The sequence below is a fragment of the Microplitis mediator genome, chromosome 5, assembly GCF_029852145.1.
Source record: "Microplitis mediator isolate UGA2020A chromosome 5, iyMicMedi2.1, whole genome shotgun sequence".
NCBI classification, from domain to species: Eukaryota; Metazoa; Arthropoda; class Insecta; order Hymenoptera; family Braconidae; genus Microplitis; species Microplitis mediator.
The window spans coordinates 25,252,536-25,267,990 of record NC_079973.1 but is presented as its reverse complement, the minus strand read 5'-3'; the positions used below and the strand labels follow the sequence as shown (position 1 = coordinate 25,267,990).

The 15,455-nt window shown below is 33.4% G+C and overlaps 1 protein-coding gene across 5 annotated transcripts in view; it reads right to left on the bottom strand.

Annotated features, from left to right (window-relative positions):
- Nucleotides 1-15,455, bottom strand: part of LOC130668953 (probable serine/threonine-protein kinase nek3) — a 76,656-nt gene that overhangs the window by 21,060 nt on the left and 40,141 nt on the right. For all 5 annotated transcript variants that reach the window (XM_057471532.1, XM_057471530.1, XM_057471529.1 and 2 more), the window contains exon 3: nt 13,966-14,161. In XM_057471532.1, coding sequence (XP_057327515.1) covers nt 13,966-14,161 — 196 coding nt within the window. The remainder of the gene's footprint in view (nt 1-13,965; nt 14,162-15,455) is intronic.

The window sequence follows — 15,455 nt, the reverse complement described above, 5'->3', positions numbered from 1 at the left end:
GGGAATTTGTGTTGTTATTTCCTTGGATTAAATAAATTTTATTTTTTATTTAAATCCAACAAACAGATTATTTATAATGTCAAGGTTTTTATTTAATTGCCGGCTTTAATTATATTCGCGAGTGATAAAATTTTAATTTACCGACGATCGAGTGTTTGAATAATTTATTAAGTAATAGAATAGAGATATTATTTATTAGATGTTATGTTTAATAAATTTTGTCGTTGCATCACGAGCCTTGTGCACACGCCCTCATTTGTATTTGTTTATAAATAAAGAGTAAGTATATGTGAGATGTGAGATCGGAGTGTGTGTTCAGGTTGAGTCGGGGTCTATTTCTCACGATGAATCGGTGGTGGGTTTTATAAGCGGGCCTACGGGAGTTGCGGGTCTCACGTTTACACGGGGTCGCGTGTGTCCGTTGGATCCGGTCAAACACTGGAAACTCTTTCTCATTTACTCACTCACCATTCTCTACTTTCTGTTAATGTTTAGTCGGTACTTTCTGCGCTCTGTACTTGGTACTGGTATGGAAGTCCCCGTGTAAAGAACGGCTCGCGGAATTAAGCGAAGATGGAGATAAAAATAAAAGTTTAAAAGGATCGCCGTGGGCGTGTTACGGCTCTTTGGTGTCTATGTTGGACCCCTTTGCATTTGCGATCGTGTAATTTAATTTCCAGCAATAATGTCGAGCTTTGATGCACTTTATACATGACCCTGTCATATTTAGACTTTTTCTTCAATAGAAAAAATTTTAAATAATTTCCAGTGACCGACTCCAATTTATTAAATTACAATTTTGACAATTATAATTATTTTAATGTCAAATAATCGATAATTACATTGGAAATTAATTTTTAAAAAATTACAATTTAATTTTTTTTAGTCCGTAAAAAAATTTTTTAAATCAAACGATTTAAATTTTGGGAGATCGATTTTTTGAAAATTTAACTCCTTAATTTTTTCAATAAAATAAATAAATGATAATATTTAAAAATGATTTTGCCTACTAACCGAATTATTTATATCAGAAATGTCGTCCAACTGTCTCGTTACCGCGTGATTAATTAATCAAACGATAAATCTTTGAAATAAATCAATAGATTGTTAGAGTGTTACTGTCGGTGCAGTCTATACTTGTACTTGGTTGTGAAAACTCGTTTTCCCATTTTAAAAAATATATAAATAAACACAAGTAAAAATAATAAAGTTAAGCAAGTTGATATGTATCTTATTCGTTGATGTGTATTATATGTCACGGAAAGGGATTTTAAGTTGAGAATGAGTTCAGCATCACAGTGCACTGTACACTGTACACTATACCAGTAACCAGTATACGGACATATAAATATATACAATACATTGAAGAAGTTAAACCTGTCCGGTTGTTGGGATATCGATTGAACGTATCGATAATCAATCTGCATACCTGTCTCTCTTTGATAGCATCACTCCGGCCAATCCGGGTGTCTATTTCGTATTATTATTACAACTTTACTTACTCCTGATTTACGATAAACAATATTATTTAAATTAATATAATAACAATAATAATACTAATATTAATATTGATCGTACTGATGATAATGATTTGGTAATAAATAAATAACTGTTTGCGTAGTAATAATAATTTACTTAAATTTATTTTTGAAAAACTAAATTGATTATCGTTTGTATACGAAATAGTATAATGTGTATATATAAACTAGAGTAGATTGATCGATCGATACGATTGGTTAATCACAGTAATCTCAAAACATCATTTATCACACTACAAATCATCTATAACTGGAGCTTTATATTATATTCGCTAGTAATAATGTTAAATTGACGGTCGAGGCAGGAAGTCGCGTGGGCTTTTCAAGTTCAATGATTACACGCTTCATATTTTTATTTATTTATTTATTAAAAACGGTTTTTTAAATTTTTTTGCTACAAATATTTTTATTACCCTGGGTTTTGAATTTATTTTTATTGAAAAAAAAATTTTTTTGTCGCCAGAAAAACCCTGGTGGAAATTTTTCGGAATTTTCTCTGGAAAACTCAGTTCTAAAGTTCTAAAGACTTTTTCAGAGTTTTTCAGAGAAAAGACAAAAATTTCCACCAGGGAAACCAAGAAGTTGGGAAAAATTTTCTAAATAATGTAAAAATTTAATTAAATTTTCAAAAAAATAATTTTGATTTTGTAAATAAAACAAATTTTTGTTATTTAAATTAAAAAAAAAACACCCGCGAAATTCAAATAAATAAAATTTTTATTATTTAAATTTAAAAAAAAATACCCGCGAAATTCGAATAAATAAAATTTTTATTATTTGAATTTAAAAAAAAAAATACCCGCGGAATTTGAATAAAAAAATTTTTATTATTTAAATTTAAAAAAAAAATACCCGCGAAATTCGAATAAATAAAATTTTTTTATTTAATTAAAATATTTATCCTTTTCAGGAAAAAAATGAATTTTATAAATCACATTCGATTAATTCTTATCCATACTCGTTTAAATTTGAAATATAAAAAATAACTAATTAAAGTGGCATGTCTGGAGAAATTTATATGTAACTCAAATTTTTTCGTTCACAATTGAACGGTTGCGTGACACGTCAACGAATATGTGGTACCTGACTGGCAGGCTCTTGAATTGGCAATCGATTTGAATCGACCAAGGGTGAAATAGGTTTATGCAAGCGAACTTAATCTACTCGCTCTGCTCCGAGGCACTGGTCATTTTTTATTTTCATTGTTATTATTATTATTACCACATACACACACGTATCCAACAAAATAATAAAAAAAATAGTATTCCGGTTGAAAATCGATAAATTATCGATTTGTTACGCGCGACGCCAGAGAAAATCGGCTGTAGATCAATCGCTTATTATCACTCGCGTGGGCGTTGTTCCAAAGAGAGAGGGTCGAGATTAAAACTCCATTCATTTTTAAAATAATAAATATAAAACAAAAAAAAATAAATACGCCGGTAGATAATTGCCCTCGCGTCTGCATCTGTCATAAATTGTTGCTGATAATTTGTTGTTAGATATATCATATCAGTACATATATGTATATATATGTATGTAGACTCCGATGAAAGCGATGCCCCTACGCATAAATATGCGCTGACAAAGTGAGGACGCGTGTCATCAATCAGAAGGTGGATGTCAGTGTGCATCAGTAAGCTCTGAGACTCGGACTGATGCAGACTTTTAACTGGAGACTGCAGATTGCATACTGCCAAGTGTAGACTACTAGTATGTTTGCAACTCGTCATGCTTTCTTAACATTAGCCTACATGTTGCCGTTGTGTAGATCCACGATAGGTCAACACGTTCGTACATTTGTATTTATATTTATTTATACTTGTATATATTTTATTATTATGTTACTGCTATTGCATATTTATATTTATTGGATGTTATTACATTGTCTCGGTAACGTGTTGGCTATTTTTTTTTAAATATCTTTTACTAAGAGTCACACCTAAGGTTTTAAAACGGATGCTCGTACTCATAGTTAGAGCCGGGTTACGCGGGTATGCGTGGTTATAATTACACTTTACATGTTGTCCTTGCCGGGTGAGGCTAATAATTGTCGCTTAGGCGGGACAATGACTTAAGAATTGCTATTTTTTTTTTTTGGGCTTGTAATTTTTTTTTTATAAATTATGCAGATAAGTATCTTTTTAAATTTTAATTGTGTTTTACATGTGACGAGTCCTTCTCACCTTGATTATTATTATCATCATAATTACTAGTCTTCAATCCACTGTAGGTTCATTTTTGAACCTTCAGTGATTTGATAATTTTTTTAAATTCGTTGGATTCAAAAATTTTTCGAGTATCAGAATTTAGTAGGAAAAAATAACAAAAATAAAATTGAAAATTTTTCTAGTGGTGATAAAATTAAAAAAGAAATAATTTTGACCTTTGGGATTAGTAGTATCCAACTGCAAAGTATAAAAATATATATAAATACACCTACGCATTGACAAAGGCGTCACAGAGGCCGTTGAATGCCGCGAGGTGTGGTCGCACGTCTTTATCCCAAGATTTGTGTCAACGACACTACTAAAGACCGAAAATTCCTCATCCCATTGATGAATCCCAGAAAAAACCGAGTCCCAAAAATGTGAGCTATTTTTTATTTCCTTTTTTTAAATTTTTCAGGCTCAGTGGCACATGATCGTAAGGTAGTGCCGAGTGAACGACTTGCGAAGGTGCTAAACCGGTCAAAGTCGTCGTCGTCCTTCCAACGATAGACGTCCTTGTCTCCGTGGGTAGCAGAGAGATCGAGAGTCCAACTCTCACTTATTGCTCTCTTACATTAGACACTACAGTAATAACAACAGCACTCAATTCACATTGATATCAATATCATTTCCAGCCTCAGCCTCAGCCTCAGCCTCAGTCCCAGTCTCAGCATAACGGATTTTTTTTTATCCACTACTATACAGAATTAAATAAAATTTATAGCTTGTTGTTAAAATTGAAACCTCGCGGTATTTAATCACAGCTAACTCGTGATCATAAATAAAATAAAGTAATAAAAGCAATAAAATAAAAATATCTCAATAATTCAATGATATAACGCGATACTTGATACTCTATTGAAAATAAAGACAGCCGATTTGTTAATTTATTAAATAAAAGGCCAATCTGCCTGTTGAATTGTTGACTAACGAACCGTAGACATCGATAGTCACCTGTTGGATCAGCATCTCACGACTTTTCTTTTATTTTATACTGATACATTTATGTATAGATATATATATGTATGGGTTTAAATATAAGCACAGCAGTTGTGATGATCGACCGCAAGCAAGTACTTGCAAGTAAAGTGAGCGGAAGGCAAACGAGCAGAGAATAACTCTCAATACAACGACTTGAGCTCAGTACCCCATAAATATATATATATACATAAATATATGTGTGTGGAATATACATGGAGGTATCGGTTTAAAGGCACACGGTTCTCTTTGATCGACGAGCGGCAGGTACACAAGGAGGTGCATGTCTGTCGATTCACTCCGCCTCGCTCCAATCGACGTTTCCTATTTTTTATTATCCTTATTTTTTATTGCTATTACTCTACTGTTGTGAGCACAAGGTATGAGAACTCTGTGAGAGGATTCCGAACAATCTTAAGTCATTGCTGTTTAAATAGGTTCAAAGATCCCGAGAGTAAAGTGATTTATCTGGATTATCTCATCGATGTTGTCTGTTAATCAAATCAATCCATTGCACAATCGAATAAATTTATTACGCGCTTCAATTTTATAATCATTACAATTTATAAGCTTGCAAAATATTTTTTTTTATTCAATCATTGATACCTTCGAAGTTATTTGAGAGAAAAATTCAACAGAAAAATTTTCACGGTCTGTTTATTCAAATTTTTTCAGTAACGAAAATAAGTAAAAAAAAATTCTGGGCGAAAATTAATGAGACCCGGAAATCTCGTTTTTGTTAATGAAAATTAAAGATAAAAATTAAACTCTGTGGCTCGGAATTCAAAAGAATACGCAATAAATTTGAAAATAATAATACGGGTTTTATTTCCTTGAAGAATAATTCTGCATGAACGGATACTCGATCCAACCACGACCACCGGATGTGTTACTGTATCCACTGGTATTATTTCCCTTTTTATTCTTGCCTATTCCCAACGGCATGCTGACTCGGCACGTAGCGTCAGCCATAAGCTATGCTAAGATAATGTAATCTACACTAGTCTTATACACGGCATCCAGTACCCCCGCGATTATGCGCCGGCAGATCCACGAATAAGATTCCGTGATCTATGCTCTCGCGGTCAGCATTTATGCTCGCGGTAGCTTGTCGCGATTCCCCGACACTGCTCACTCTCCATTTTTTAATGCTTACGGTTTATTATTCATCATTAAATATTCATACGATCAGTTTAGTCAAAAAACTCATGTCCAAATATTTAAATACTTATAAATACCAATCCAACATTTATAAGCTTGTGTAATACGTCCATCATAATTAACATATTTTAAATTTACTATTTTTATTACTACATGTTAAATGATTTCAAGTTAATCTGATTGGTAATGACAATTTTTTAATTTATTTTTATTTTCTCATTAACGTTCCAGAGAAACTTCTCCATCGCCAGACCAAATACTTGACTCAAATAAATTTTTGTATGTAGAAACGTTAAATTATTACGTGACTCTAATACTTATCTACCAATTTTCTCAATTATCAATTTATGTAACTAATAATTATTATGACATTTCATTTATACTTTTCTATACGTACACAAATTTTTTATATTATTATTGAATATGTCAAAGATGAATTTGGTATCCCATCAGTATACACAGTAAAAAACGAATCGTCAGTGTAAAAAAAAAGCCTGCATGGAAAGATTGGAACTTTACTGGTTACTGTTCTGCACCCGACTCAGTACGGTGCTGGAAAAAAAATGCTCGACTGAGTGATATGCGCACACGACTTAGTAAGGTCCCGCACAGTAATCAGTGTGGTGCTGCACCACCTCGGGTCAAAATATCTAGCCTCAATCTAGCCTTATCGAACCCAAGTAAGCCACAATCCAGCCTCACTGAGTAAAAAAAGCATTTTGAGCCTCAAATGATGTTCAAAAAACATCAATGAGCCTCAAATGGTGATCAAAGAGCCTCAAATCATACTAATCGAATTTACATTACATAGTCGAGTAGTAGGTTCATTTGAGACTCATCGCGGCTTCTTGAGGATCTTTGAGGCTCATTGAGGCTTCTTGAACATCATTTGAGTCTCAAAATTCTTTTTTTACTCAGTGAGGCTGGATTGAGGCTAGAAATTTTGACCCGGGACAATCGAGCATTTTTTTCCAGCATCGTACTGAGTCGGATGCAGAACAGTAACCAGTCGGGTTCCAATCTTTCCGCGTGTGTTAAAACTCTGAGTGTTTAATTTTTAACACACAAAAATATCATTTTAATCGAAAGTAACACTTTTAATATATTACTGTCAAATTAAACACAAAATATGTCAAAAATAATGTCGACCATCACAAAAGAATTCTTGGAAAATTTTTAACATGTACGTGTGTAACTTTTTTAAACACTCACAACATGTTAAAGTAACACATATCGTGTGTAAAACGAACGTTTTATACACGATATGTGTTGATTTTGACGAGTACTGAGATATTAAAGCATAAAATATTAAAAAATCTTAAACAAGATAATACTACAGTACAAGTAAATTTATAATTCAGCAAAAGTGTGATATCGGTTGATAGGTTGATTGAAAGGTATATGGGAAATGTTGTTGACATGATTCTCGGGCGGATTTGCAGACTTTTAAGTGAAGGGTGTACATTTCATCTCTATCCAGTCTCAGTCCGTGTTTTAAAAATCATTTGTAGGTAATGCCTGTATATAAATAAAAGTGTTATACGTGCCGTGGAGTTTATGAAGACGCGTAGGAGTCCGAGGTCCATGGCGAATGAGATAGATGGGTGTATGCATGTAGTACGGCGTTTAACGGGCATAGCCAGAGTTTAGACACGAGAGAAAGGGTGAATATGTATAGTAGTGAGGAGGTTAGATGTATATATCTATCTGTTAACTCTGATCCTGAGTAGGAGTACATAGTAATAGTACATATAGTAGACACTAAGACACTATATCTCCAGACTGCTAAGTATATAAAGGCTAAGGCGTTATTTGGAACGGTCCAGTTCCCATGACCGGGCAATATGTTCATACACGACTCGCCTCACCTCTAGATAACTTACATGTGTGTTCATTTATCACAACCAATATACACATATATGCACATGATACTTTATTAAATACATCAAGATATTTGTTATTCATAAACGTGATGATGATTTTGAGTTATGTCCATGTTTACTATTTTTATTACTTTGATTACAGGATTTCTTGTGATTAATTACTAATTTTGTTACCGCCACCCATCATTTATTTATTTAATTATAAGTTTTATCTCGGCGAATAAAAGAGAAAAATATTTTTTCGCTTTATTTAAATATTTACGTAACTTTTTTTTTTTCGATTGTGCATAAATTATTTTTTTGAGGATGAGAACTGAGCAAATAGAAATTTCGAGGTGATCGAATAAAAAATAAGATAATAAAAAATAGTGGGTACTTTCACATTGGAAATATTGCCTACGGAATATTAATTCGCGAGTTTAAAAATTAAAAAAAATGATATTTCGACTACGGGAGGTTTGACTTTCACTTTGCAATTACGACTAAGCAGCTTTAGATCCGTAGATCTATTCTCACAGTTTATATATTTAATATGTATATATATGATGTATGTGTATGTATAACTACAGAGCGTCGTGATGCTAAAAGAAGTACCTCGTGCGACGAAGTCGGCCAGAAAATTGCCGATTCTCGTTAAGATAACGATAAATGGGCTCGCTTGCTTACGAGCGGCATACTATAAAGTTGCTTTTAAACTTGTGTTCCCGCGTTTATTCTTACGTTCGCGGTTGTTACCCAAAGGAACTTAACTCGTTGGGCGAGTAAGTGAGTGGACCACGGATTCATCTTGTACATTATAAGCCGTGGTGTGTAATGGCACCACCACCAGTACCACCACCAGCAATATAATATATAATACAGCATATGAGTGTGTAGCCGTTTGTCGGGCGTTTTGTTTTGCCGAGAACAAGAAAATTCCCATGTGTCGAGCAAGATTTGCGAGACTAAACGTACCGTTATTATTATTATCTTTAAACGCTTTTCACCGCTATTATACAAAGAGTCATCTTCCAGCACTCGTGTTTATGTTATGTCTTTAGGTTTAGTGCCCGTACCACTAATACCAAGTGAATGTCGTTCACTCATCGTTAGTAAGTCATAACACGACCCTGTAATCTAAAACTTATAAAACGTTTATTATTATCCGGCTCATTAAGTCATTATTTGAATATATTATCACGATTACTAAAATAATATTAACTCACATCAGCGAAACATTTCAATTTTTTTAATATAATACAACTATTAGAGCCACAATATTTCTCACCCTGATGACGAATAAAAAATAACTCGTGAGATTAATTTCCTAGACTCGTGATGTCTTTTACACTCGATTTTAAATTTACCATTTATTCATTATTGTTATTTAATTTTTTTTAAATATTATCGGTGACAGTAAATCCGTGAGAGTGAATTTCAAGAGGTTCAGATATTTTTTATCTGGACAAATAAATTATTTTTACGGTATGCGTAAAATTATGCGGAGAAGAAGTGATGCAATTTTTTGTAGCAGAGAGGCAGTAGACGGAGCAGTTAAATGGCTGGCGAGTAACTAGTCTCATTACAGAGTCGTTAATGGATCCGCGGGTGCAGAGTGACTTGAACACCACGAGGCGACACGAGCTTGCAAAACGATTAGACTTAGAGCTCCTTGACTTATTATTCTAACCGTGGGCGTGACCGAGGGAGGTCCGGCATTTATTTATTAGCCGCGTGGCAATTATCCGTTACTCAATATATATATATATTCAGTGTGTAGAATATTATACGTAATATTTAAGAGTGTTGAGTCAAGAGCGAGTACTCTGAGCGAGACGGCGATAGGAGTAGGCTGGTAGCTGGTATATATCTGCACTCGACTAATTCTCTGCTCGTATAATAGTATCTCATATGTATCTGGTGGTTAATACTGTGGGTTTAGCGTTACCTGGCTACTATATTACAGACAACAATATCTAACTACCAGCTACTGGTTGTAATTATAATAACTTTTGCTGTAAAAAAGTTCATTTATTTATTTGAATTTAAATTTAATTGTTTAGATGGAAGTCGAGTTCAAATTCGTGATCCCGCTCAATGGGTCGGAGTAATAATTAATAATTTATGACCCGGAATTTAATTACTAGACAACGGGAGTCATCAATAATCCATGATGCTGATGCTGATACTGATGTTGCTGGTGATGACAAAGCAATCGCTTGCCCTCTAACTGAACTGGGGTCAAAGAAATATCCGAGTACCCTCGAGCTAAGGGGTTGGACCGTGAGATATTTAATAGTTATTAAGCCGTGATCTCTCGGTCTTATTCCGTTTCTCTGATGAATTCACACGAGAGATACGGCAAAGACGCGTGGTAACCTCGGGCTGAGTGTATGTAAGGCTTTAAATGTAAGATGACGAAAAACTGTGGACAATAAATAGATAATTTTCCCAAAGGCTAGTGTTCTGCAGATGGAAATCGTAGCCTGTCAACGTACCACCGTGAGATACTCCTTTCGAGGACAAGACCTCGGCCTCAGGCGGCGACATCAGACTCCACGGGATCTTTCTCGTGTAACTTACAACTTTTTTTAAATAATATCAGTATCTACACACCAGACACTGATACTTGAACTCTTGCTCATATTCAAACATAAGGATATTTTTTTTTATTTTTTAAAGTGACCAAGAATTGATAAAAAAAATAATTGAAGCACTTGAAATAATTTTGGTGCAAATATCAAAGCGAGATAAATTTCAAGACGTATCTGCTTGTTGATCACTTAAAGAATCGAGCTACGTTAGATACTTTTTACATGCCGTAAATTTACCTTTGACAGTGCACTGACACCAGACTCAAGACCAACGGCATCGTATGTACAGATATAAAGTTATTTTAAAAATATTTAGCTATGATTTAGACACCGGCTCCATCTGCCAACTCTACTGAGGCTTTAGTGCCTTCGATAACGAGATAGAATCTCAGATATTGTTTGACATCGATGAAAAGACTAACGGTCTTGAGTTTAGATTTATGACTTTTTACTTTTATTGGGTTTTTTTAGTAGAAAATCTAGAAAAAATGTATGAGTATTTTTTTTTAAATCCGAAAGGTCACGGACTTTTGTACCGATTTGAGAATTATGTGAATAGGACCAATGCAACTTAAGGAAGCGGGTGTTTTCCTTCACAAAGCCCGCGGGCCCCTAAGGCTCGTCCGCGGCCAGTACAACCTGAGCTTCTTGGAGTTAACCACCTATCTTTACGAGGATCGTGGTCTTTAAAGGCTCCCGATCTTTATGAAGAGACAGCGCCTTTATCCTTAGGCTCAACTCGTTTCTTTTAGCTTACCTCCGATCTGCACATACGGACATAAGGATACGTAACGTGTATATAAAACTCTATTGCGCCTCGATTCGTCCAAGAATTTACCTATCGACTTTATAAAAGCCTTGGGGCCGGTTTTTTATTTTTTTTATTTTTTACCCACTACGTAACTCACGCAAACATTTTTTTTATGTTCGCGGTATTTTGCTGTCGTGACTAGCGCTAGAATCTTTCGAAAATTCCCTCAGAAAATGGTGAAAATAAATCGTACAGATTTTTTTTTTCTACTGAAGAAAGTGTTGGAAGAAAAAGTTGTTTTTTTAAAATAGATCGATCAATCTCATTGAAATGTGTCGGGATGAGTGATTTATCATCAGATTCCGATCTCACTCTGATATTTAATTCAAGGGTTGAATTCCGAAGCTATTTGTATGTTAAAATATACGGTTTAATTTAAATATATGACAGTTGATTAAAATATGCATAGGAAATAATTAAAATGATATTTTATTTGAATGAAGTTGTTTGTTAAAAAAAAATTTCGAGTAATCTATAATAGATCTATCAGGTAGTCGGCTTGAATTGTCTAAATAAGATAGATCGGGTTGGTCGTAACGGCTCTCACGTTTATTTGTTTTCGACATTTTTCTTTAGATCATGATTAATGATTTATGAATTGACGGCCCGGAAGCTTGTGGTGATAAATGAAATTAGTGTTTTATCAAAATATATATATAGGTATATGTAGGTAAGGATACAGATGTAGATGTAGATGTAAATGTGCGTGGCTAGAGATAGGGATACCGGAAAAAACAAATCGAATAAAATAACTTGAGAGTACGGGGAGAAAAGTATAATAAATTGTTCGGATGAGTGCTCACGGGTAAAGACACCAGGCCAATTATGCAAGGAAGGTAGAGTATGTACGTGTACTCTTAAGTACGTACGTTTTATTTCATTTAACTTGTTTACGTGTATATTAGCATAGGAATTTAATGATCCTCGGAGTACACGTAGGCGTCTTGATATGCTGGGACAAGACATTATCACAAGTGCGATGATACCAGTTCATATAACAGTCTGGATATTTTATAACAACGTATTTTTTGCTAAACAAAATTTATGGACGATTGAATAAAATATATTTTTCAGGCATTTTTATTACAGTTATCACTGAGAAGTGTTGAATTTCGATAAAATTATAAAATATTTTTATTAGTCGCGCTGTAAAATTTAATTTAATTTATAATTTATTAATAAATTGAGTGTTTGTATTTTATTCAAAGGTATTACGAGATTTTGAAATTTCTTCACTTCGAAGTTTTTCATGAAATTTTTAAGGAAATTAATAAATAAAAAAAAAAATTTGGTCACAAATGGATTCAGTAATTTTGGGCTGTTCTGATTTTTTGAACTTTTGATGAAGATAATAATGAACACGGAATGGGCGGGGATTCTACGGTTTCCGTGGCGCCGCCAAACAACTGCGAATTCATATAGAACTCAACAAAATAAGACTTTTTTAAAGAGTAAAATTTTTCGATATCTCGCTTCGTTTTCGAGAAAAATGGATTTTGGGAAAAATGTGATTTTTTAAAAAAAGTGAAAAATTTCGTAGATTTTAATATCTTAATTTTTATTTGTATTTTTTTCCGAAAACTACATTTAAAGATGAAAATTTTGAAAAAAGCAACGTTTGAATTAGTCCATTTTTGAAAAAGTTACAGCTATTTGAAAAAAGTCTAATTTCGACAAGTTCTACAAGAATTCGCGGTCATTTGACGGCGCCACGGAAACGTAGACTTCCCAAATGGGCCACTAAATATAGGTTTTTTTAAAATTAATTTCTATCACTGCCCAAAAAAAAAAATTTTGTGAAATAAAATTATTCAAATAACAAAAGATATGTAATATAATTAAATATATAAATTGAACGCATGCAAAGCGCGCGCATGAAGTAAATGTACAAAATAATTTTATTTTCAGACAGAAAAAGAAAAAATTAATTACACCGATTTATCACATAAATTAGTATAAAAATATAACAGTCCGGATATATATTTATTGATATACAAATAAATAATTAAATAAATGTATATATATATATATATATACGTAAATACTAGAAAATTTGTCTCGGGGGATTGGATTTGAATAAAGTAGAAAGTATGATGTATAAAAGTAATTTATACTCGCCGATAAAGAGACATAAAAGTAACAAGAGTAATTATAGAGTTTCTAGATCCACTGGGTTTGCAAACAGACATATATATGTATAATGTGTACATGCATTCGATGCATTATAACTACGCTGCTAGGCAAATGTGTATCATCTACTGGATATAAATTTTAATTCTTACTAATATAACGGATTGCTTTTTACAAGCAATTGCATTAGAGGTTTCACAAGTGTCGCGTCCGGAAATTGACAAAAACTCAGACAGAGCGGATAAATAATCGCATGTGTGGGTGCCTAAGAAAATATATTCCTTTACCCAACAACACGACAATGACTTGTCGCTTGTATAAAGCTACCTGATAACATTTTTTTATGTACAACAGCCAACAGCATACTCAGGTATAGTACAACAAAGACGAACAACGACACGCATCTTCCGAATATAATTCCTGAGCTATTTTATTCCCAAGCTCGTAAAGAACAGCCTAGTGTGCTCAGATAAAATGAGATAAAATAACACAGGGTAATTTACATGCTCTGTTGGATATTGTACTAAGATATCAAACTCATATTTTTTCTGCCTGCCTTATTTATAAAAAAAAAAACTATTTTTCTTTGTGTTGAATAATGAGATGTCACCATAAATTATTAGGATACTCGGTTGGATTTTTAAAAAATGTTGTAAATATTTCGAAGGTTATGTTACTTACCAAGGCATGTGATGGCATGATCAGCTGGTGGTCTTAAGACATTTCGAGACCAAGCTGCTCTAAGTACTTCCAAGGCACAAGGTGGTCCACCGACCATCAAAACACCTGGTGATACATGTCCTTTGTATCTTAATTGACGAGTTGCGTCTACCAATGCTGCATTCCACCAGCACTTGGAATTAGCCTCCAAGAAGCTCTGCAATTAAAAAAAAATTAATTAATTAAATTTTTAATAGTTAATTATAATTTGACATTAAAAACTAAATTACTCTAAACAGGTTAAGTTCAGAATTAGCAGACGGTAGTTTTTACTCAGTGATTGGCTAACCCCCCACCCGACTGACTCGGCGATTGGCTAATCCCCCCACTCTTCTAATCGAGCCCAGATGAAGGCTCCTTAATTATAGAAATAATTGATGATAAAAGAAATTTATCATGACTGATTTGCTGGCATTAGTTTAATTTTTTTTGTACTTTATTGAAAAGAAATAAATATTTATTTTTGAAAACAATAAGCCGAATGTTTACGATGGCCACTTAACCTCCCTCTCCCAGATTAACGTCGAGTAAATAAAATACTGCAGTACCGTCAAGTGTTTACTGCATCGAGGGCCATTTATAAGCTCGTTCTACGCCCTCGTTTTTCGCGAGCGTAGTGTAGAGAAAAATACATCGCCCTCTTCCCTACACTCAGTCACTTCGACCCTCGATTTACCAGCAGAATTCACGAGGACATAAGGAGAATTGTTTAGTGCGCTCGTAAATAAGAATTGTGGATACTCGAGAATCAAAAGCTATTTATTTATTTACTTATTTATATATTGATATTATTCATATTTATATTTATATTTTCTTTGGCTTTGAGTGATCGAGTGTTAAAAGGGGTAGAATTTATTAATATTGTTTTGACGTGTGATAATTTAAACGGCTTAAATAAGAAAGCCATGGACTAATATATCAAAGCCTATATAGAGATAATAGCAGATTCAGAGCTCGCTGATGAAAATTTATAGCCCGTTCATTGCACTTACTGACCGGCAATAATAGGGTTAATTTGTATCAGCTAGCACTCAGAAACGTCAACGAATGTGCGAAATCATAACACCAGAACGGACGTATACATGGTTATTATGTTTCTAAGTCTAATTCTCATATCATATCAGAACGTGCATAGGTATATTAATATATTTATGTGTAAAGATATATAGATCATAAGTTATATATCAATACAATAAGTAAAGGGAGAAAATGGGTGTGCCCAATTTAATACCTCGGGTCTTGAAAATCATGTTACTGATTTTATTCTGGATTGCGATTTTGCAATCAAGAAATAAATAATCATTTTTATAAATCAATATACATTTGTATTAACAATGATCGATAGGCTTAAGTGCTAAGAAAATATCATTTATCAATGTTATTGATTCATATATATTTATATTGATTTCAAAAACGTATTTAATGCTCTACTGTCAAAATTCTATTATTTA